General features: G+C 33.8%; 1 protein-coding gene across 3 annotated transcripts; it reads right to left on the bottom strand.

The window, feature by feature from the left end:
- Positions 1 to 1,633: 1,633 nt before the first annotated feature.
- LOC126969138 (annexin B9-like) lies at positions 1,634 to 23,921 on the bottom strand. 3 transcript variants are annotated; one of them, XM_050814454.1, is made up of 9 exons: positions 23,682 to 23,921; positions 23,071 to 23,583; positions 16,511 to 16,687; positions 14,685 to 14,889; positions 9,132 to 9,211; positions 8,080 to 8,152; positions 7,818 to 7,991; positions 6,258 to 6,439; positions 1,634 to 4,414 (listed from the first exon to the last, which is right to left on the bottom strand). In XM_050814454.1, exons 1-9 carry the CDS (start codon positions 23,694 to 23,696, stop codon positions 4,358 to 4,360), a joined length of 1,476 nt encoding a protein of 491 aa, XP_050670411.1. In that variant the 5' UTR covers positions 23,697 to 23,921; the 3' UTR covers positions 1,634 to 4,357. The 3 variants fall into 3 exon arrangements, with proteins under 3 accessions (XP_050670411.1, XP_050670428.1, XP_050670419.1); XM_050814471.1 differs by lacking the exon at positions 23,071 to 23,583 and having other exon boundaries at positions 23,682 to 23,912; XM_050814462.1 differs by lacking the exons at positions 23,071 to 23,583; positions 23,682 to 23,921 and adding an exon at positions 17,300 to 17,535.
- Between the last annotated feature and the right edge of the window lie 308 nt (positions 23,922 to 24,229).

Below are 24,229 nucleotides of genomic sequence, written 5' to 3'. Positions count from 1 at the left end.
ACATATTAAATATTTAAAAAATAAAATAAAAATAATATAATCAAAGATATATAATAATATATACCTATACATAATATAGTAATACACTAAAATATATATTATACCCACTATCTATATTATACACATTTACCTATATATATATACACATTTTAGGAGCCTGTATTCTATGTATAGTTCATATTTAAATTTTGTATTCGTCTTCTTGCTTCTTTCTTAATATACTTATAACCTGGGATTTAAAAGTGGACTGCTTGTCATGAAAAATATCTAATTTAGTGAAGTATTCATTATATCTATAACACATTCTACGGACGGGTGATCATATTCCAGCATTTGTACGCGATGGTGGTATATAAAAGAGTCTTTTAGTCGTGTCACGTGCGCGCTTCGTGGTTTTGTAATGTACTTTATTAACTAAGTCAGTGCAATTTATGTTATTATGAATGATTTTGTATAAATAGAGTGATTCGAGTTGTATTCTACGGTGATGAAGTGATGTCATATTAAGTTGTTTTAGTATGCTTCTGTAATCAAAAACATTTTTCAGGCATCTAAAATTAATTATTTTAAGCATTTTTCTCTGAATTTTTTCCAAAGTATCTGTGTAAATATTATACACAGGATCCCAAACTATGACTGCGTATTCAATCATTCAGGTATCATCTGAGAACAAAACTACTCCATGTTTATCGGGGACATATACAGTTAAGTCATTTATATAAATCAAAAACAAGAAGGTTCCTAAAATGTGTGGCGGTCCTCCAGTCGGCGCTTTCTTCCACGTTGGGTACGTGCTACACAGCTGTGAAATGAACTTCCTTGTGCGGTGTTTCCGTGACGATACGACTCAAAAAATGCGCGTACACCTTCCTTAAATGCCGGCAACGCTCCTGATTCCTCTGAGAATGTGGGCGGCGGTGATCACTTATCAGCAGGTGACTCGTACGCTCGTTTGTCCATCTTTTCCATAAAAAAAATGGACCCCCATGCGGATTGCTATCACTTTCAGTAGATTTTTTATTTTAGGGAATATATATATAAGTCACACGGTGCTAGATCAGGACTGTAAGAAGGGTCACCCGTGAATTTGACCGATGTGGTATCTAGAGTGCCTCTTGTTTTGAGCACTTGTGCGTTGCAATTAGTAATTTTCAGATCCAATTTCAGGTTTCGTCAACGTTAAATTTTTAACATTTTCCTCGGCAACAGCCGTCGAAGGGCGACAATTTCTTTCTTCATCACTCAACGATAGACGACCGTACATAAATCCATTATGCAAAACGCAGATGGTTGCATTAGAAAGGCGTTCATTCATAAACTCCATTTGAATTCGATCAAATAACTCGTCTGGTTTAAGGCCACATTTGAAATCATAAAAAAAATATTATTAAATTAATTAAATGAAATCATAAAAAATATTTATTATATTTCAATATATTATGATACACGATAATTCAATTGGCCTTCAAAAAATATGGGGGCTATCTGAATCACATAATATTTTTAGATAATTCGCAAATATTTCTGAGTAGCCTGGAACATCAGTTGACCTGGAATCTCGTTTTCTCATTAGAAAACCATTAAAATAGCAACTATCAAACGAAAAAGGCATAAAAATTAAACAAGTTATATATTTATTTTATTATACTTTACTGCACCAATAACATGAGTTGTAAATTTGATTTTTTTAATCATTGCATAGACAAGCGAACATAGTTAAGTTTTCCGTAATTAATACCTAGTAGGTAACATATTTGTATAACAACATAATAATAGTGAGTTTTTTTTAGAGATGCCTCTAACCACTAGATAGAGCAACATTGGGGTGTGGTAATGAAAGAAAACGGCGTCTACTAGCGCCGTCTGCGATTCTTCCGATTCATTCTATTGCAAGTCGGTACTCGTATGTAGGCTAGTCACCTTCATTTCTTTTTAATTGTATTCATAACATATTCATAAAAACTAATAATATAAAAATTATCATCAAAAGGAAAAGCTAATATCATTAGCATTTATATATCGCGAGCATAGGCGGCAGAGTTATACTGTAGTTGTATATAGAGTAAAAATATTTAATTTGATTTCAACAATAAGTTTATGTTCTTTTTCTATTGTGGTAGCCAAAAGCATTACTGACTATTATTTAAATTTTGTGGGAGTGAAAATTTGTATGCATTTTCTGTAATTCGCCTTTGCCAGTTAGAAATACTCGAGTACAACATATAAGAGTAAATTATTACTAATAAATAGAAACAAGAGAAATAAGAACTCAAAGTGAGAGCAAAATATAAAAAAAATCTGAACAACTATTAAATTAACCTTATTTTGTTTGCAGATATTTTGTTGGATGTAATTAAATATCAATATTTAAAACTCGAACAGCATTCAAAATTTAGAAGATTGAAAATGATTTCCCAACTCAGTTTTCAGTGTACAGTAACATTCATAATATCCCAACTATTTCTATAATTACTCGATGGGTTTGTACAGTAAAAAGCGAGATTACATCATAAATACTTGAGTCTTTTCATTTTAGTATGCAGTTAAATACATATACATATTATCAAAGATATAAAAATTGGCATAGAAATACATAAATAAATAACTAATATCACACAACATTGTGTACTTCAGAAGTACTCATTATAAAAGTTTATTCAAACAGAGGTTAATTCCACGCAGGCGCGTTTAGCGCGCGTCTACAACCCGCTATGGACATACACATCTGTTTATTGATCTACTAATATTTCAGTAATATTATTGGAACGAAGTTCCTTACGGCAGGCTTGGAGGGGATAGGGATTATGCTGCGCGACCGAACTGAAAAAAATGTGATAGTAAAACCGTATGAAAAAATCCGTGGAAAAAAGTGCGTGGAATAAAACCGTTAAATGAGACGTGCGCAGGCGCGATAGTCGCATACACAAGCGAGTAGTGTATTTGTCCTTTCTCTTTCTCCCTCTTTTTGTCGATTCTACATTAGCCGAAGGAACTTCGTTCCTACCTGGTGTCCCACGACACCACATCATTTTTTTTTGTAATTAAGTCTTTTGGAATGACTAATAATAAGCATTTATAGCAGAGATGTCGCCTGCGTGGAGTTGTCCGTTTGAGTAATATTAATATATTTAATATCATAAATTGGACGATGTTTAACAAATATAGAAAAATATTACAAATAATATTTTTCAATGTCATAATTAATTCATATGACAACCATAAACCATAACTCAAACGGAGTCAACATTCAATGTTGAAATGTTAAACTTCGGCCAAGGTATCTTATTTTCTAGTAATGGGGCTTCATTTTGAACAATAAGATAATTTGAGAGCCCTTAAGGCACGTTATATAAAAAAGCATATTCAGATCGCACTTCTTTCAGGAAGCGAAATAGTATATTTCGAATCGATTATTTCAGAAATAATCGTATCGACCCAGCAACCAAGCCGGTGAGTAACGGCTCATAAAACGCGGCGTCAATTTCTTAGAAGCATATAATATAGCTCTACCGCATTTGAAGAATAAGTATTCGATAAACACATAAGCACGACAGTAAATATATTGAGTTTTTATTTTAAATTTGTAAATATATTCAATATACGTTCTTATAATAATTCTCAACCCTATTCCATTGTACTTATGGGTAATATTTTTAAACCATTGCGATTTCACATTTTTTAATTCAGGTATCGAATTATTTCTCATCACTGGAAGAATAATAAAAATAGAACTATTTGTAATTTTATACTTTTCATATTTAAAATCGGACGGTTATTATATGCCAATTGTTTTTCTTGTGGCTTACTGTTACCTCATGGTACAATAATATACTCCGCCTGATATTCTCTTCCGTGACAGCCGGGTCACGTAATTGTCCTGAGAATATGTCATCCGTTGCGATGACTGTTCACAAACTATTTTCGAGTGAAACAAAGCTATAGATGTGAGCAACACGACCAATGGTGAGCTGCCAGTATGACAATAATTATCAATGCGATGTCTTGCCACTGTGTGCGATTGAATTACCCGAGCAAAATATGTTTTTTAAATAATTAATTTATATCTAAAGAGATGAATAGCATGAGTTACTAACTAGTTTAGTGAGTAATTTATTTTATTTGCCGTATTTTTTTTTTAAATTTACTGAAAAGGACAATCAATGTTCACACTTATCGTAACGTAGTCTTAGGCCATCGTGTGAAGACAATACCAGGCGGAGTAGAATATTATTATACCATGCTGTTACCTAATCTACAAAAAATGTATATTTTAAAATTTCTTAAAACTAAAAGTGAGACAAAATTTGAGATTTGACAACGAGAACGATATAAAATTGTATAATTTAAGGCAGAGGGATTAGTATAAACCCAGCAGTCCTAGGAGGCATTTCTTGTAGTGTCCGGAACAATCACCCTGGAACATACACACCATTAAATTATTTCATATCAGAGATAATCGCATTCGAATTGGTGCTGTCGTTACTGAGATACACGACAAGCAAACAAACAAACTATGTTTTGCCCTCGCTTATCTAAGTACAACGTGCATAAATGGTTTCTTTTTTTCGTAATAGTATTTTATGTACAGACATAAATGTAACTTCGACTTTTATTAGTTTTCTGAGAGTATAGATACAACATCTCACACGAAGAAAAGAATATTTAATTGGTTCTATAAACTATGGAGATGATATTTAAAAAACACGAATTGATAACCTATTTTGTGAAGTTGGTTGAAAATATGTTATGTTAATATTTTAGCGCTCAAATAAACAATTCACTTGAATCTTCACTCTGCTTGAATTCTAATATAATTATGCTACCAAATGCTACCTATATTGCAATGATTAATACCTACTAAAGTAAACGCTTGACGTATTATGGTTTGACGACACATTATTGTATTATGACGTCAAATGCATGCGTCAGAACTCTTCAACATTGGATCTGACTCACACCATATTATTCATTAATTCAACCTCGAATTTATTATGAATTCAAATTCGAACTCGAGAAATTTTGTAAACTAAATGAGAAGGAAATATTCTGTGTCGAATTGTTTAAAGTTTGTACTCTTATTGTTGTTAGGTTTGTATATCAGACATATTATTCTGTTTGCGGCAAAAAAAACATAATGTTTAAGCCGTTTTAAGTATCTACTCTTAGATTAAGGATTGGTCTCCGCTTCCAATAAGTACGTGGCATCTTGACACTCAATGGCATCTTTCATAATATGGTGTAACATACGCTTCGTGTTATTTTACATTGAAATTAATAAAATAAGAAATACTTACTGATGATATGTGATCCCAGTGTCTTTCTTATTTCTTGTAGTATTATTTTACAAAGTTTTCCTACGCAACCCGGCATTTGAGTTTCAATTATTAGCAAAGTTTAACAGAACATGTGGCACGTCAACTTCACACATTGTTCGAGACTGGCTCGAGTACGCCCACTTGGGCGTAGTATTAGTTGCCGCACTTTGCAATTACGCCTGCGGTAACTGGTTGGAGCGCAGCGGAGACCAATCCTTAATCTAAGTATCTACTAGGTATACAAAAATAATAAAATTAAAAAAAGCAAAACAGAGGGTATTTACGGAAAAGTTGCCGCTGAAGTTTCTTCTTAGGGACATCAATGATTACGAAACTAAACATTGAGAAATAAATACACAGTGAACTGACATTATGTATAGTACATCGATACACAACTTTACAGAATAAATAGTTTCTGGGTTCTACTGTTAACAGTAAGGTTATGTTTTCTTCAAGGCAGCTAATAATTTGTATTTAATTAAGATTTACAAAGATAAATTCCTTTTCATATTACATAATATATTGGATATTCAGAATAATAGTGATATTTTTATTTAGGTTGTTTTCCGTATAGTATGCGTTATAAAAAACAAAATAAATAAGTACATAAATATATTGGATATGACGTCTTGCTTTCGAAACCATAAGTTCGAGGTGCTGTAGTGATGTCACTAAAGTATACTCACTCAAAATAAGTATCATTACTTAAAACTATTCGCTTCATTTTAACCATATATTGCTAGTGTATTTCTAGGCATATCATAAATACTTACTACTACTTGCTTAGTTTTAATTGATTTGACGGACTTTATTTTATTTATTTATTGTTAACAAGAGTGGCCTATAATCAATTACACTTTTTAACACAGAATATAATATTGTTTACAAATAAAATTTAAAATAACTTACATAAATTAATTACTTAATTCTATTCAGCATTACCTCAATCCAGCTCTGCAGCGACTCCCCATACTTGGCCTGGAACATCTCGGATATATCACCCAGGTCCACCTCGCAGCGGGTCACCATGATACGGATCAGCTGTCTGTCGTTGGTTCCCAGACCCTTCATAGACTTGTGCAGACGTTCCGCGAAGAAGAGCGGCTTGTTTCGTACCACTTTCACTGTAATTTAATACATTTTTAGCGACCTGTTTATTGAACTAATGAAAAGTGACTCTTCACTCTTGCTACCACAATTTTCACAGTCCATATCAATGATATATATAAAAGAGATGGACAAAATGCGCCCCACAGTGAACACAAGTAAATAGGTATGTTACAAATAACTGTATTGCTGGCTGTCATCACTGGTCGGGCGCACCCCAGTATCCAATCGAATCATTTGATCGCGTGCGAGCAGCTCGAATTGTCGGGAATCCAGTGCTCTGTGAACGGCTAAATCACTTTTCGTTGCATAAAGATGTTGCTTCATTTTTCAGTGTCTTCTACCGCATTTAGCTCGAGTGTTCCGAAGAGTGATCTGATTCCTGCCATCGAATCCTACCTTCGCACGATACTAGTAGCTACACGTTCCTCTACAGTAAAACTTTCTTCTACGTACAACCAAGCTGTGGGATGAGCTTCGTTGTGCGGTGTTCCCAGTACGATACGACATGGGTGCCTTCACGAAAAGCGCACACACCTTTCTTTAAGGGCCGGCAACGGTCCTGTGATGCTTCTGGTGTTGCAACAGAATGCGAGGACTGTGACAACTTAAAATCAGTTCACCCATACGCTCGTTTATTCTCCTCTTTCACACAAAATCTATGACAAAAGTTTTTAACTACATTGTAAATATCTTAATATGACAATAACTTTTTCTACATGAAATTCTGTTCAGTAGCTTAGGTGATCTGCGATAACAATCAAATAGAAGGACAAAATATATCTACAAATCGCAGATATGTGTTCTTTGGCTTGGCATTAGTCAATCGCTTTTATTTTATTACCTTACATTCATTTTTACTGAATTTTGCTGTTTATAGGTATGTTTTTTATATATTTGTAACGCAACTGCCCGTGAACATCCGAAACACCAGAGGTCAAGAGATGCGTTGCCGGCCTTAAAGTTGGGATGGTGGATTGGTATGGTCTATGCTGGAAGGTCCCTGAGTAGATTCGGTTCGGGAAAAGTGAAACCGGTAATTGATTCCATAAAGTGCCTGGGCGTGGCAAAACGTTCGTCGTAATACGCGCGAATAAAGAGTTCCATGCGTCAACATGATGCAGGTGATATTTTGCATTTTGTCGTAAAGTCCGGTGGTGGCATCAACCCGAACAATTCCTGTTAGCCGCTCCCCGTGATATATGCGGTAGAAGATGTAGAGAGAACCCACATATCTTATATAACTTAGTCGTCGATGATTCGATAATGTCGTCTCTATTATGTAAATGTGTTTTTTATGCCCAGAGTATGCGAATCAACGAGAGAAATAACCTCCATTGTTCCAATAAAGCGATATGAATCTTCTTTTATTCTGTCTTCTCAACAGTCACTCACCGATGGCCCGCAGAGCTTTCTCCAAGTCTCCAGAGAACTCAGCCTTGATCGCATCGTCGATGTCGTGACCCGTGAGGTATTGGTACTCCTGGAAGATGGCAGCCAGCTGCGTGAACGAGCGGGAACACAGCACAGCATTGAATATCGACTCGTCTGTTCCAAGTCGCAGCTCGCCTACAAGATAAACGATTCTTAAATCAGAGTTCGGATATTGGTTGCGGATGTAACTCATTGACTGTCTTAGATATCAAATAAATCTTACCAGCTTGCAGCAGGCTCCGTGCATCCTCTCTCGCTCTCTCTTGATCGACATGGAAATCTTCTGCTCTATTGCCCTGTAAAAGTAATATTATATTATAATTTATATGCAGATTAACTTCTAACCCCCTTATTCATAATGGTCCGCTAACTTTAAATAGCCGCTTAGGAGTGTTTTTTCTCATTCTGACAATAGACTGACAATAGAAAGGACAGAGTGAGAATTAGCAATGCTTTAAGTTAGCAGACTATTATGAATAAGGGGGTAAGTATGGTCACGTATGTATTGAACAAAACATAGGCTCTGATATTATAATAGAAATTATTAAAAAGCTTGAAATGAAAGAAATGGAATTAAATTTGTGTTCTTGCGTCGAATAGATTAGTTCTTCATATTAAATTAATAGTGGTATCTTCTATTCGGTTTATTTAAATCAGCATACAAGATATTATTTTTTCAATCAACCATTTTAACAGTTAAACTCCAGGTTATCGTTCCTGGGGTATCTTTAACATCAGCAAGTTCATTGTCTACTAGCGGCCGTTAGATTTTATCACAGATTTTGGGTGCCTCTTCTATAGTACAGGTACAAGTCTACTTATTTAAAAAAAAAGTTATGTTATTCACGTACACATAATATATTATTACGCAATATCAAATTAAAGCATGTCTTTATATTTTCCTTTCAAGACTCAAGTCAGAAGTAATATTATGGATTACCTACAGATTAATACTACTTATTTGATAAGCATTTGATAAGGAGATTTAGTTAAAAAAAAAAAACAATTTTTATCGATCTGACGTCGACCAGCCAACCGTTGACAAGTTAGGGCGTTACTCTGCCTAATTTCGGTTCGAATATTAGCTTATGTCATTGTTCCTAATTCATTCTTCGAAGTTGTACATATTGATCTATTTAATTTTACAGTTAATTATTTAGATATTAGCTTATTTGTAAATTTTAGTATCTCCGGTGGTATTAAAATTTATTATAAAAAATCCCTTCTTATTTCTTTGGATATATCTATACATACCTACTAGAATTATCTACGTACCATACACAATGACGTCATCAGCCGTTTGAAGTTGCCCGACGTATCACCTCGTAAGTCGTCCTCCAGCAGGGTTCCATAAACTGAAAAAAATATATAAAATACATCGAGCGATGTTCAGCTTCAGACCTCCTAAAAGGTTGGTGTACTCAGAAGAGCGAGACAGTACTTCACTTGAAGCCACCGCCTGCAACTACATAAGGCGCAAATTCCGCCACATATGGAGTACCTATTGTTATAACGTTTGGGCGGGCACTCCCCAGTACCAGCTTCTTCCATTTGATCGCATACAACGAAGAGCGGCTCGAATCATCGACAATCAAGTCATCTCCAATCTGCTTATTGTTGCGTAGAGATGTGAGTTCTCTCTGCATCTTCTACCGCATATATCACGGAGAGCGGCTCAGAATTGTTCAGATTGATACCAGCAGTCGAATTCCACGACCGGACATCACGTCAAAATGCAAAATTCTAGCCGCTTCATGTTGATGTCTGGCATTCCACAACCTTCCTATCACGACATTATCACAATCTAATCTCCTTTATGAGAAAATTAGTGAAGGACCAATAGCCCGCAATATCGCTGTCAACCGTGAAAGCCACAACAAATGGTCAAAATTTTGTTGTTCGGGTTACAGTACGAGTACAAGCGCAATAAGTAAAAATTAAAAACGTATTTTTCGATATTTTAAACACAAAAGAATCGGACGAATGCGACCATGCGCGCGGACTTTTCTGTGTATTATTTCAACTTGAAATTTTTATTTATAAACCGATAGTTATGAAATAAACACTTGTTGCGCGAATATTTATCAGTATTTAACCGTTTCTAATATAAGCATCCACAAACAGATCTACCGACAAATAATCTAGAAACTATTTTTATTGGTCTCGGTAACATTAATAATAGTAGTAATAAGTTTCCAATTTATGTACACGGCTTCGCGTTGACACTATAATAAAACGTATGCTATGTGTTATTCCACCTAATAATCTATGTAGATATTCAAATTTCAATCAGATCTATTCAGGCTCTATTGAGTAACAAATGTACATACATATAAATTTTTACGTTTAAAACACAAATATATATAGATACTAGCTGACCCGACAGACGTTGTTCTGTAGATAATAAAAAAATACTATTTTATAGGAATTTGCCAATAATATTTCAAAACATCAAGATTTATTTCGTAAAAAATGCTCCCTGTTGTTATAATGAAATTGTTTCACAGCGGAACTGTCAAACCGTGCGTCGTCACTTAATTCTTTCATAGAAAATATGTCTACACAAAACAAATATTAAAATAAAAATAATTATGGGTCCCAAATCTAAATAAAAACTATCCTATCTCTAAGTTGGACCAAACTGCACTCCATGAAGTAATCCCCATTAAAATCCGTTCAGTAGTTTTTAGGAGTCCATCACGGACAAACAACGTGTCACGTAATTTATATATATTTAGATAAAGATAGAATACAAACGTATAAAAATCAATAATATGTGTCGACGTATTAGTCACGGATCGTGTACGGCATACGTCATCAGCGTGTTGGGTATTGGCGAGGTCTCAAGCGGCCTGCCGACTCAGTCTCACTAACACACATACAATTATTGCTTCAGCAACAATGAGTACACAGATCACGCGTCATCTAATTCGACATAGAAGCTACTTCTGAGAATTCTTTGCTTCCCGTATGATTACCGCAAGCGCTTCAAATTGAACACGTAGTTTGTAGATTTTGTGACATAGCGCGACTACAGAAGTACCGTGGAACCTGGTTACTTTACCAAAGACTGTTAAATTTGCCAATCAACAATGTTCGAAGTAAAATAATTTATAACGTCAAATTCGTTTCTTTTAAGTCTGTAAAACTCAGAAGTTTAATTCAAATATTTGATTGGCAACATTTAATTGTATATGACAACCCAGGTTTCATATAGTTGTCATTCTATATATTTTTTGTATATAAAACAAAACTATGCTCCCTTTACTAATAACTACTAATTTTATTAACTTTAATACTACATTTTAGTGTGATATTTGTCGATCTCAAAGTTGCAGTAGTTTAATTTGTTTTTATATTTACTGAAACGTGCAAAGATCGTTGTTTTATGTTTGTTTACTTTGATAGGTAGAGGTGACTGCAAAACGTACTACTGTCACTGTAAGCTTTAAATATTAGATTAAAAGTTTTATGTTTTAAAAATTATTTGGACAACCGTGCCTGGGTATTTCTGATTAGTTTGATAAAATCGAAAGATGGCAGACCATAAATTTGCCACATTAACAAAATTTCCGTTGTCAGTTTAAAAAAATCTCAAAATGGAGCTATATTTTATTGTAGCCCTGTATGTGACAATGATAACTCAGTTTTTTTAGGTATTGCCATAATTCTATACGATTTTGATAGACAATCATACCATAAGTGATTGTTGACTTTGCCATATCAGATTTTAGGACTAGAACAACATTTAATGAATGATAAAATGATATATATTCATTTGTAATTCAATAATGTATGAATTTACCCATTTATTGAATCGGTTGCTTTGTATTATTCTCACAGAGTTTCTTAAAGTAAAACCTTTTCAAACTTTTTATTAGAACAAAAAGTGGTAAAGTTGTCAGGTTTCATGGTCTAACTTGAACTAGATATTGTACTCGCAAAAATTTTGATGTCTAGACCTCCTGCAAAATTTTACGTGGACGATTGATTTCCAAAACGTTTATAATATGTACAAGATCTACGCAATGAATCTAGATGAAGTCTATCTTGTAAACATCTTTTAGATTTTTTTATGAAAAGACGTGATAAGACTAGGAAGTGGTTGACCTCATGATAAGTGATACGAAAAGGTGGAAAACATAGTATTTCCTGAGAGTGTTCATCATTTTAAATGCAAAAGTCTGCTCAGGCAAAAAAAAGAAGTTTTTAAAAACAAACTAACAAGCAATTTGAAAAAGGGGGTGTATAACGTACTTAAATAAAATTTTATCGCGTTAAACCTCAAAAATAGAATACCTATTCAATAAAAAGATATTTTTAAATTCTTTCTTATTTCTACGCGTACTTGCTATAAACAAAGTCCTTAAGATGCTTGCCTTACCACAATATTTCATTATTAGTACACAAGTTACACTTGTTAAAAGTGACATTTTTTTATGAAAATAACGAGACGAGCAGGAAGTTCAGCTGATGGCAATTGATACGTGCTGCCCATTATATTACAGTGCCATAAAAGATTCTTGAAAAACCCAAACATTCTGAGCGGCACTTCAATTGTGCTTACCACCTTGAGACATAAGATGTTAAGTCTCATTTGCCCAGTAATTTCACTAGCTACGGCGCTCTTCGGCGCCGTTGTGGTACCCATAATCTAGACGGCATGCATCTAGACAGGATGATGATGACACTTCACACATTCTAAATAAATAAAATGTAAGAAAAAAGAAAAAAAATTCGCAGCATCAATAAAGAGAACTAAAAAAAGCCTATTATGTAATCTGGATATTGTATTCCAAGGCTGTTTACATAACTAGTCTGACTCATACATATCCGCTAACAAACAAAACAAGAACCCAATATAATCACGGCTACGTCACAACTCAGAATACAGCACACGAAACATGTCACTATTAAATTAATATTCGCATATTAACATAACCATAACCTTCATAGTCATTTTTAAAAGATAGTATTTTTCAAGAAGCTACTTTCAGTTTGTAGTCCCAGGTACTCTGAGGTGATTAAAAATCAGGGGAGGTATTTAGGTAATAATTCATTTTTTATATTGAAATTATAACAATGCAATTATTAAATTTCATCTATATACTTACCCCCTCATTCATAATAGTCTGCTAACTTAAAGCATTGCTAATTCTCACTCTGTCTTCTTCTATTGACCTAAGTCAGAATGAGAAAAAACTCTCCTAAGCGGCTGTTTAAAGTTAGCGGACCATTATGAATAAGGGGGATAATATGTAGAGTTAAATACTTCTTTTGCGCATCACTTGTTAGCTAATATGTTTAGCTATTCCTCCAACGTATGACAGAACCTTTATGATATATTTATTCTGTACGAATGTATCACTAAACTCCGAAGCCGCAAAACTTGATTAAATTTCATATATGTATCAACGAGTCCTGATTCAGATTTAAAGTTGCACTCAGCCTATGGCATTTATTTGATTTACTATTAGAAATGTTATATGTTTTGAAAAAATATTTTATAAAAAAAATCATATAGGGGCTGCTAGTACTAAAAAGTTCAAACTTAACGATTTTAGAAAATCAAAATCTAATTCAACTAGCAAGTTATTAGTTTTATTACATCTTTTCACACAACTGAGAAAAGCACTAGCCTACGCGTCCTTAGGAATCTCTTCGACGGGCGAAGGAAACGAAGCTGCGGGTGCCTCGGCGTCCATAAAACATTTTCCCCGAAGTATTTCTTTTATTTTCAGGGATAAATGAAAATCGCGAACTATACGGCAGATGACCCAATATTTCCACGTTTGAACTCGCCAAATATGCGATCGTTCGCCTGTCAGTGTGCGACGAGGCATTGTCGTGGTGAAGAAAGATCCTACTGCAAGGTTGTTTCTGCCAAACTTTTTCCAAGACAATTGGCAAACAATGTTAGTGCCCCTCTGTTAAATATTTCAACCATTTCACGGCACCAATCAACGCAACAGAGGTTTAGGCCTCGGACAAATTACAAGGTATCCACCGGGCACAAAGCTTCCTAACCGCTAAATGTTCATCGAAGATTCAATTGCACTAGACTCATACCGATGCCTAAGCTTGTCCAAATTGATCCAATGGACATGCTAAGAGCCCAAAACCAGATAAACCGCTTGCGTCATGTTGCAATGCAGCAACGAACGTATGTATACATTGCAATTTGATAACAGACAGAATGTCTATCACAGACCGCACCCTTACTATAAGCTGTTCAGAAGTTTCTTTGATCATCACATTCGACAATTACTTGACCATAACGACGTTACAGTAGGTGACTCAAACATCCGAATAGCATATAAAAGATTGCGCGGAGTATCGTTAATTTGCTTCTAAAAATTCAAGAGTTCCGTTATTTTTTCATGGATCGAATAATCAAACAAAATTAAACTACCCTTGAAGTATATCCTTTCCAATAAAAAAAAGAATGATCAAAATCGATTGGCGTGATAATGAGTTATTCCTGCATTTTTCGCGCACATACCCAATGCAAATTTAAGACTTTTATGGATTTCTCATGGATGCCATTGAGAATTGGAACAAAATTGAAATGGGACAACATGCTTTCCATAGCTTTCAAATAAAAAATAATTATCAAAATCGGTTCACCCAATCGAAGGTTCTGAGTTAAGAAACATAAATATTAAACATAAATAAAAAAATACCGGCAAATTGAGAACCTTCTCTTTTTTTGAAATCGGTTAAAAAGAAAAGAGCATGTGAAAAAGAGAATAGATTGAATTGCTAATAGTCTAGAACATACGCATCATGTAAGAGCGAAATATATGAAGGATTAAAAGATGGACTTACTGGCAGTGTACGCTTGCTTGATGACATGTATTTCGTGGTTGGTCATAGTGCACATGACCTCGATGAGCACGTCCTCATCGGTGCCGATACCCGACGTGGCGTCGTGCAGCTCCTTCGCGTAGAACTGCGGTAGAGGCGTCATCAACGCCACCAGAAGATCCTCAAACTTGCCACTGGTTTCGCTCTTCAAGTCCGATACGAGGTCCTAGAATATTAGACAAATTGATGATGTTTTTCAGAACATGCTTACGCGATGTTGTCAATGTCATAGTGACAGCAAAAAAAAGCGCGTACACCTGCAATGCTATCCCCGTAAGTTATATTATTACTAGCTGACCCGGCAAACGCTGTGTTGCCATATATATTATTTTTTCTCTGACGTACTTTACAAATCCAACTACCATGAAAAATTCTTTTAATTTTTGGGGTAATATATAGCATATATGTGACACACATTTCTTAATAAATTATAGCCTATGTGTTATTCTGATGTGTAAGCTATATTATTGTAAAGTTTTATTGAAATCCATTCAGTAGTTTTTGCGTAAAGAAGTAACAAACATACACGCTCACAAACTTTCTCATTTATAATATTAGTAGGGTTATAGCCGTGCGGAGACATACGCATTTTTCAATCTAAGCATATTTTTTGTCGACAACAATGTGTGTGGCAAAGGGTTGAATAATGCACAAAGATCCAGTCACGCTGCCATCGATCCTGCTAAGGACTACAGCATTATGGGCATTATTGCCGGTAGATCGACGACGGCCGACAGTGTGATCATGAAATAGGCTGAACTTAAACGCAGTATTGCAGTCCTCGCAAATGAGATGCTCCAAATGACTATGCGCGTTGGGCTAGGTCATTACAGGTGGCGCCATAGAAAATACTCAATTAAATATAGTTTCCATGTACAAGATTGAATAATTGTATTTTATGCAACAGCTGTTGTATGATGAGATATGAACCTACCATAGGTATGGTAAAATAACCAATAAAATAACGAACAATCATATTAATTATAATCATAATCATATAACAAATTATTTGCAGCATTCATCAAAACGTAGATATATATTATACTTAACTAAAAAACCTTCATTTGAATTAATTTTACAGATAGATTTGCAAGGCTTAGGCATTAGTCATTTAATAACCTAATATTGTATTAATAACAAAAAAAACCCTTTATAAACATAATTGACAAGGACAAGATGCCCTGGGGTCTCCAATTTGCTAAATAACATTAACTATGAACATAATACCAATGGCTGCCGACGCAATAAAACGAATTAGTTAATTACTTTGAGCGAAATTTATCATTCACCGTGTCACTTAAGTAGCCACTCCTGCGAAACAACTAGCAGCTTTCAAGCACAATATTAATTTAACAGAAAAGCGCAGGATAATTAATAAATAAGTGGTGAAATAAAACAGCAAGTAGCAAAAATTACTTCTGAAAGGTGAGCAAAGGGAGAGGTGATCTTTTTGCCATCTCTCTTGATGACAAACTATTTCGCCCAGCCTTCAACTGATTAGGGTCTGCTTGTTGGCAGACGTCCTCGCATATGATTAGGTATTTAATATAAGAAGGTAAAAAACGCGCACGCGTTTGACTCATTATAAAAAAATTAAAATAAAAAATATTTTCACAAAACTTTGAGATATTTTTGCAAAATAACTTTCATAAAATCATTATTCAAGTCAAATCTCACTCAGTATGTCACCGGACATCAATCTCGCGGTGACCTTAGTGATTCGTGAATAAGAAGCATGCAGTTTGTGGGTTTTAAGGACATTACAAAATCAAGGTTTTGCATCTTACCTTTCCATATAGGGTCTTGAACTCAAATGCGATCCTGAGGCGTTGTTCATTGCTCCGACGGGTCAGTACTTGGATAATAGCCTTTTCGTCTGTTCCAAACCCTTTCATAGCCTTTCGGAGCACAGCAGCATCTTCTCTTGGTTCGAAGGGATTAACCGGAACTACAGTTGGCTTTGACTGAAAAATAAGCAGATAAAATTATTGTGCTCGAAAATATACTTACATAATATTAATAATAATAATACTGCATGCATAATTAGAATAATTCAAAAGAGTTATTTTTAGTAAATACATGTTAAGCGCTAGAAGTTGATGCCTACTAGTATATATTATGTTAAAGATTGGCAAAATAATGATCAACTCCTTAGTATGAAAGTAGAGCTCATAGTAGAGACAACTATTCCAGTAAATTCAGGCAAATAAAATAAAATTCAGCAATATTAGTGATAGATAAAGATGATGATGATGAACAAATTTTTACAGGACAAAATGTCGTTAAAGCTACGAAGTAAACCACTTATGAAAATCTTATTAATGTGATATTAGATATTTAAATATTTTAGAGTTTCTTGCGCCCGTTCTTCTCAGGTCTGAGGCAGTCTCTTTTGAATGGGTGGTAGTTTTTGACGTTCAATAAGTGATTTTAAATCCTATTTTGAATAAGAAATATTTGAATTTGAATTTCTCGAAATAAAACAGTTGACACAATATGACAAGACCTAAATGTTGCTAGACGAACATACATCTATAACAAAATTACATAGAATATCATCGTTATAAGAGCAATACCGTATATCTGAATGATTTGATTCCCCGTCTGCCACCGAATGACGCTCTATAAACACTCCGTTTTGAATTAGACATCGTCGAGGACATATCAATTGAATCTGTTTTAACTTTCACAACCTTATCGTTTCTTGCTAGAAAGACCGCAGAAAAGCAATTTATTAATTCACATCACAACACTATCGAACTTGGTAACGATTATAACATTTCACAATCAATGGGACTCAATAAAATAACATCCATCGTAGAGAAGACTGAAGACGATACTGATCGTCATTGTGATAAATGTCTGCGAACAGACGAAGTGACCATAACGATGTAATTGCAGTAAACTGTTCCTTGAATAGAGTTGAAACGAATGTAACTACAAACATAGTGTATATCTTCTGTACATGAATCTATTACATTTTGTAATCAGCAGTTATCCAGGGAAAGTTGAACAGTAAAATTTTACTGTATTTAATATTTACAAATACGGAAAATTCTTGCCGTTTCTTTTCAATTTGATAAGTGGCATTTTAGGACCAAAATAATAAAAAAAATAAATTGGGTACAGGTAACAACAACTAATCGATCAATCAAAGAGTATTTGAAACTAGATATATTACTACCACTTTACTTTACCAGTGGGAGGCTCCTTTGCTCAGGGTGCCGGCTAGATTATACGTACCACAATGGCGACTATTTCTGCCGTGAAGCAGTATTGTGTAAGCATTATTATGTTTCGGCCAGAAGGGCGCCGTAGCTAGATTAGTGGGCAAACGAGACTTAACATCTTGTCTCAAGGAGACGAGTGCAATTGTAGTGCCGCTCAGTATTTTTGGGTTTTTCTAGAATCCTGAGCGGCACTGTATAGTAATAGGCAGGGCGTAACAATTATCATCAGCTGAACGTCCTACTTGTCTCATCCCTTATTGTCATAAAAAAAACATGACGTAGGATAAGGGCCAATGCACCAACAATAATTTTTAATTCTGTCAATGAGAGAATTAAGCAATATTGACGCTCTAAAGTCTAAACCTTACGCACACTGATAAAGTGCCAAGGAAAAACCGAATACCTAAATGGCAAAAAGTATAGTATGTTTCGGCGGTAGTAAAGGTTTACTTAAGTCAATGCGTTTGGTACGAAGTGTGGTAAGGTACCCTTAAAGTGCCTTTAGCAACCTCATGCTTCTCCGGCTACCCAACTTTTGAAGTAGGAGACTAAGGTGTGTTCAGAGTGTATTGATTGGACCCAACATGGAAAATACATAGCTGCACGAATAAGCAGTGTGAGGTGGTATAGTGAAAAAAATTAAGCTGTAGGTACAAAAACAAGTGCCAGTTTAAAGATTACAGGAGATCCCAGTATACAAAGCATCATCAAGTGGTAAAATAGGGGGCAATCCATTTTATGCCTATATGAGGTAGAAGAATAGAGAATGGCAAGTTCGCAAAAGCGTCTAGGCTATGTAAGATTTTATATTATATATTTTTTCTTGCCTTACTTAGTAGTTAAAATGGTAAAAATATGAGAGTGTGCTACAAAATGTGTAAAAATTTGGAAATTTGCAATTCACTATTTTGCTTTAAAAAAAGAGGGCAAAATTTGTTCATGATCAGCTTTATCTATCATCAATATTACTGAATTTTGTTTTGTTTGCTTGTTTTTTAAAACTATCTTTTCAGTAACGGAATCCACTGGAATAGTTGTCTGTACTAAGAGCCACTCTTTACTTAGGAATTCATGATTATTTTGCCAATCTTTAACATAATATACAATGTTTCTCTCAAAATTTTAGCAATGCAACTATTTTTGAAAATCTTCAACAGCTTGGGAACTTATTCAAATGTTGTATATAGACAATAAATCTGTGGACGTAATATTCATAAACAAAGGCACTTAAAGCAGTGACAGAAAGAATTTTAAGGAGTTTTGTTCGAAAGTAAAGATTTTATCTCATGAAATTAATACAGCACCTATTACCACCACACATATTTTTATAATGACTTAGGACTTGTATGAGTAATGCTCTAGTAATTATTTACATGATAATTTTAAAAACAATTAGGTAAACTCAATAGAACTTGTAAGCACTACACAGAGATCTCAGTTTTTTACACAATGTGGACACTATGCAACTTCAGTGATGTTATTGGTGTTGTGTTAGATATCAGTTAGTGTTTTGTGAAAAAAGACATATATCTCAAGTTACAATTCTTAAGAGGGTTGTTATACTTCTCAACAACACAATTTTCCTTGATCATTAATATCCTCATGTTCCAGCATCAATTAATTTGCTGGAATATGAATTATGGTCACTTTTACAGTCTACATGTATTCTACTTACTACATTAAAAACACTACAGTAATAAATGTTTGATGCAATTATAAATAATTTGAGAGCTCTCACACGAAACGCGAGATATGGTATCTACTATACTATATAATACACTACACCTACTTTTAGTACCTATTAAAATGCCCCATACACAAACATTTGAATAAGTTCTCAAGCAGTTGAAGGTTTTCAAAAATAGATACACAGCTAAAAAATTTGAGAGAAACAAAAGTGTTTCTTACAATTTCGTGACAAGACCCCAGAATGTTTATACAACTATAATAATTTTACTTTTTATTTTATTCTATTCGGGAAACAAACAGTACAACTTAATACATTTAAAAAATAAAACTTAAAATATACATCACTGACCAATAAAAGTATCAACAATTAAATAGTACATAGAAAAATGCGAGCAAATTAATTACAATTTAAAAGTACCTATTGGTATCGAAAATAATAAATATTAATTAAATATATTCAATTGAAAATATAATAATATCCTGTTTTATAAAATGTTGGTACTTAATGATAGTTCATGATGAATCATAGTATATTAAATATGAAGTCCTTCTAATGGTAAGATTGATAGTGTTATCATTGTTTACTGTGCTAATTTCAGCATGTGAATATTACCACAAGTGGCTTTAGCAGTTAATATTGTATCATCGTAACATGTATAATCTCAATATTTAATAGTATAAATTTTTAATAAACAATGTTTTAAAGAATTTTAGCATATTTTTTTCTTAGAATTACTATTAATTATTTATCAAGATGTTTTTGCTGATTAATCTCATTAGTGTGTTTAATTAAATAGCCATGACCTTTAATATTTTTATGGAAGGGGAGGACAAACACGAAAAATTACATCAGAAAAAATTCTAAAGAAATCAGTTTTGCGAAAATGAATGCCTTTTAAACAATACTCTAAATCACGGCCATCTACCGTCCATTTAGTCCATTTAGAAAGGTTTATTTGCTTTTTTGAAGGAAAACAGGGAGAATGTATGAACAGTACATAATTATCATCTTAGACCTACATTTACCAACACACAATTCGGTGTATAATGATAATTCATTGATCTGAACTGGGATATCTGAATATTGGCCATTTCAAGTGTACCACGTATAAGTTTCTTAAAGGGTTGACTTGTCACAACACAAAATTATTTAACTGCTTGGGTTGCTTTTTCCATTTTGTAAAATTATAAATATATCAAATTGCTTTATTACTTAAATTCACTCAATCCTATCATTAACTTCCCTCTACAAATCAGCTGGCTTTAGATGAAAGAAATATCATGAAAAATATTTTTTTAAATAAAAACTATACATAGAAGTGAACAATAATTATTAGAATATCACAAATTTTAAGCATTTCAGCAAAAAAACAATTCTTTATTTTGTTACAACTTTTTTTAACATTCTACATATAACAACTTTATTTTTAGAATGATTCATATGATTACAAAATTTTTCCTCATGTTCATTTTCCTTGGGCAAGTGATTTTCCAGATTAGTAACACTGACAGGTGCCTCAGAACATTAGTAGGGGAAAGAAGAGTTCTCTTTGAAGTTAATAACCTATTTAACTGGGTCAAACTTTATTGTCAAATTTTGAAGAAAGCCAATATGTCATGTATTGGCTTTTTACACCATACATATTTCTAGCCAAAAGCCATTTACCTACTTCACATTGTGAAAATTAGGACCTCCATACAACAATACAGCCATTACTTAGTGGTCAAATTTCTTAAAATCCTATTTTAGTCATCACTTAAGTCAATATAGGAAAGGTTTTGCAAAATTTCAAGTTTTTAGCCCCAGCAGATTAGGCAATGTGCTGATGAACCAGTCAGAACAAGTAATTAAGTATATAATGTGTATTCAATTTTGAATTATGCTTCTAGATCTTAATATGGTATACACTATTGAGTATTGGTTATCTCATTTTATTTTGAATGAAGTTCACACATTACTACTTCACAACAGAAAAAGTTGCTGTTGTGGTACCCATAATCTAGCCGGCTTCCTGTGCACAGGAGCCTCCCACTGGTCAATCAAATTATCTAAAATTATTCAAAGTCAAAGTCAAAAAAATCTTTATTCACTGTAAAACTTTATAAGTTATTTAGTGCAAGTCAGGATGAAGTACAAAAGTTACAATAGCATTCAAATGAGTATAACAATATTCATTAACAAAATTTAGAACTGTAAATCTTGTATCATTCAAATAATCTTTCACATTATAATAGGCCTTAGATGTTAATTTATTTTTTACGATACATTTAAATTTTTTAATAGGTAATATTTTAATTTCAATTGGGAGTTTATTATAAAATATAACACAATCCACTTTAAAAGATTTAGCAATTTTATGGAGCCTAGTAGATAGAATTTCGAGTATTGACACTGTGTACATCACTTTTCTTTTTAAATTGGCTAATATTTTTATGAGTGCATAGGAGGTTCTCGTATATGTACTGGCAGTGTACAGTCATAATATTTATTTAACTAAGCCTTTCTCTCAATGAATCCCTTGAATGCATTTTATAGACTGCTCGAATTGCTCTTTTCTGCAGCACAAATATGTTGTGAATATCTGCAGCCCTACCCCACAATATAATTCCGTAAGACATGACACTATGAAAGTAGCAGAAATATACAAGTCTAGCCGTTCCAACATCTGACAGCTGGCTAATTTTTTTTATCGCAAATACTGCAGAGCTAAGTCGATTAACAATACATAATAGTTCAAATACATTCAAAGAATCTTGTATTAAAATTTTCAAAGTTGGGGTTAAATAAGTATAACTTGAAAGCTATTTAATTAGCAGAAATTAATCAAATACATGTGTATTTATATATTATTTATTTCCCAACAAAGATATTATATATACTTTTTAGATAAAGATAACCACAACCCATATAAAATCTAAATCAGAAGGTACTAGAAGTGTACATTAAACATGCCTGTAACAACACAAAAATATGGTGTACACAAACTCTTCCACAGCCTGCAATATACCAATCAATATATTATATATTTTATTGGTAAGTATTTTTAAACTATTCTGCTGTATTCATTTTCACAGCATAAAAAAAATAATGCTGGGAGAGTTTCTTGTGTTGTTTCTTCTCTAGAGAGAGACAGAGGTGCACCATTTGTTTCCAGAGCTGTGGCAGTGTTTAAACTGACATCAATACTAATTCTAAAAATATCAATTTTTAGAAAACAAATGCCTTTTTCATTAGGCTATAACATTTTAATACATTCTTATTTAGACTTCTATCATCTATGATCACATTCATTATATTCATATTTTGTTTTTTTTTGTATAGCTTAAGACATGACACACAAGCTTTATAATTAATACATAACACATCACCAATGTTTTGTTTATCACAATAGCAAATAGTGTGGAGTTATTAATTGTGCACTACATACCTTTGGCTCATTAATAGTTGAACTTGCTGTATAGGCTCGGCTTGGATTGGAAGGTGGATATCCCAGATACTGAGATTGAGCAAACCCATGATTTGGTTGCTGATAACCTGATTGTGGAATACTTTGAGCAGGGTATGACTGGCTTGAAGGGTAGCCTTGAGCAGAATGTGGCTGAGAATAGCCCTGACTTTGTTGAGCATAGCCTTGATGTTGTTGTGGATAACCTTGACTTTGTTGTGGATAGCCTTGATTTTGTTGTGGATAGCCTTGATTTTGTTGTGGATAGCCTTGATTTTGTTGTTGGTAGCTTTGAGTTTGCTGTGGATAAGCTTGATTCTGTTGCGGATATCCCGACTGTGGACGACTCTGGCTTGGATATGGTGTCGATTGAGGGTAGCCTGGCTGTGGCGCAGGATAACCCATTGTAGGGAAACCGGGCATTGGAGACGGATTTCCGAACGATTGTGGAGCGGAGTTGCTAAATCCAATATTGTGTAGATAACCAGGTTGGCCCTTAAACGATAACCATTAATGAGTCACATTAATTGTTCCAGGATTTTGTGATAAACAAAACAAGGTTACCAATCATGCCACAATAATTGTTTACTTACTTGGTATGGATTCATATTGAAAAGTAGGGAACACAATATCACAATGACCTATTTATTTAATATTACTGAATAAGACTGCACTTCAAATTCTCAGTGACAATACATAAATTTTAAACAGAATATTTTATACGAAATAATGAAAGTAAAATAGAGTACGTGTAATGTAATCACTAATCACAAAGCAAATGGCAGCCTAGTGCCTACTGACTACTAGCGAAACTTTCTAAGAAAAAAGCGATTTTATGAAACGTGCAGTCATTGATAGATTGACAGATGACAGCTATAATCTTGAAAAAAACTTAAAAAGCTGAAATCCATTACGTTTTACGCATAACCGCAACTGTTCGCTTCTAAACTTAGCCGGATTATACTTCGTCGCCTAGTAATAATGTAATGACTATTTCAAGCCTATGTCAAATCACTACATGTTTGAATAAACTAAATTTAAATTATTACTTAGGTTTTAGGAGTGGTAGTGCCAAGTTGGGTCCTCACGGACACAACCGAATTGGGCCGGCACGCCCGGAGAAATACCACTCCCCCACTCG

The sequence above is a fragment of the Leptidea sinapis genome, chromosome 1 (assembly GCF_905404315.1).
Source record: "Leptidea sinapis chromosome 1, ilLepSina1.1, whole genome shotgun sequence".
In the NCBI taxonomy this organism is placed as follows: Eukaryota; Metazoa; Arthropoda; class Insecta; order Lepidoptera; family Pieridae; genus Leptidea; species Leptidea sinapis.
Note: the sequence above shows the minus strand (reverse complement) of the source record. Positions and strands in the feature narration are given on the sequence as shown.

Bases quoted from the DNA above. Each gene is read 5' to 3' on its own strand.
- LOC126969138 (XM_050814454.1), bottom strand. The intron at 16,688-23,070 runs GTATGTAGTGCA...CTTATTTTTCAG, and splicing joins CAACTATTAATGAGCCAAAG to TCAAAGCCAACTGTAGTTCC. The intron at 6,440-7,817 runs GTGAGTGACTGT...ATTAAATTACAG, and splicing joins GAAAGCTCTGCGGGCCATCG to TGAAAGTGGTACGAAACAAG.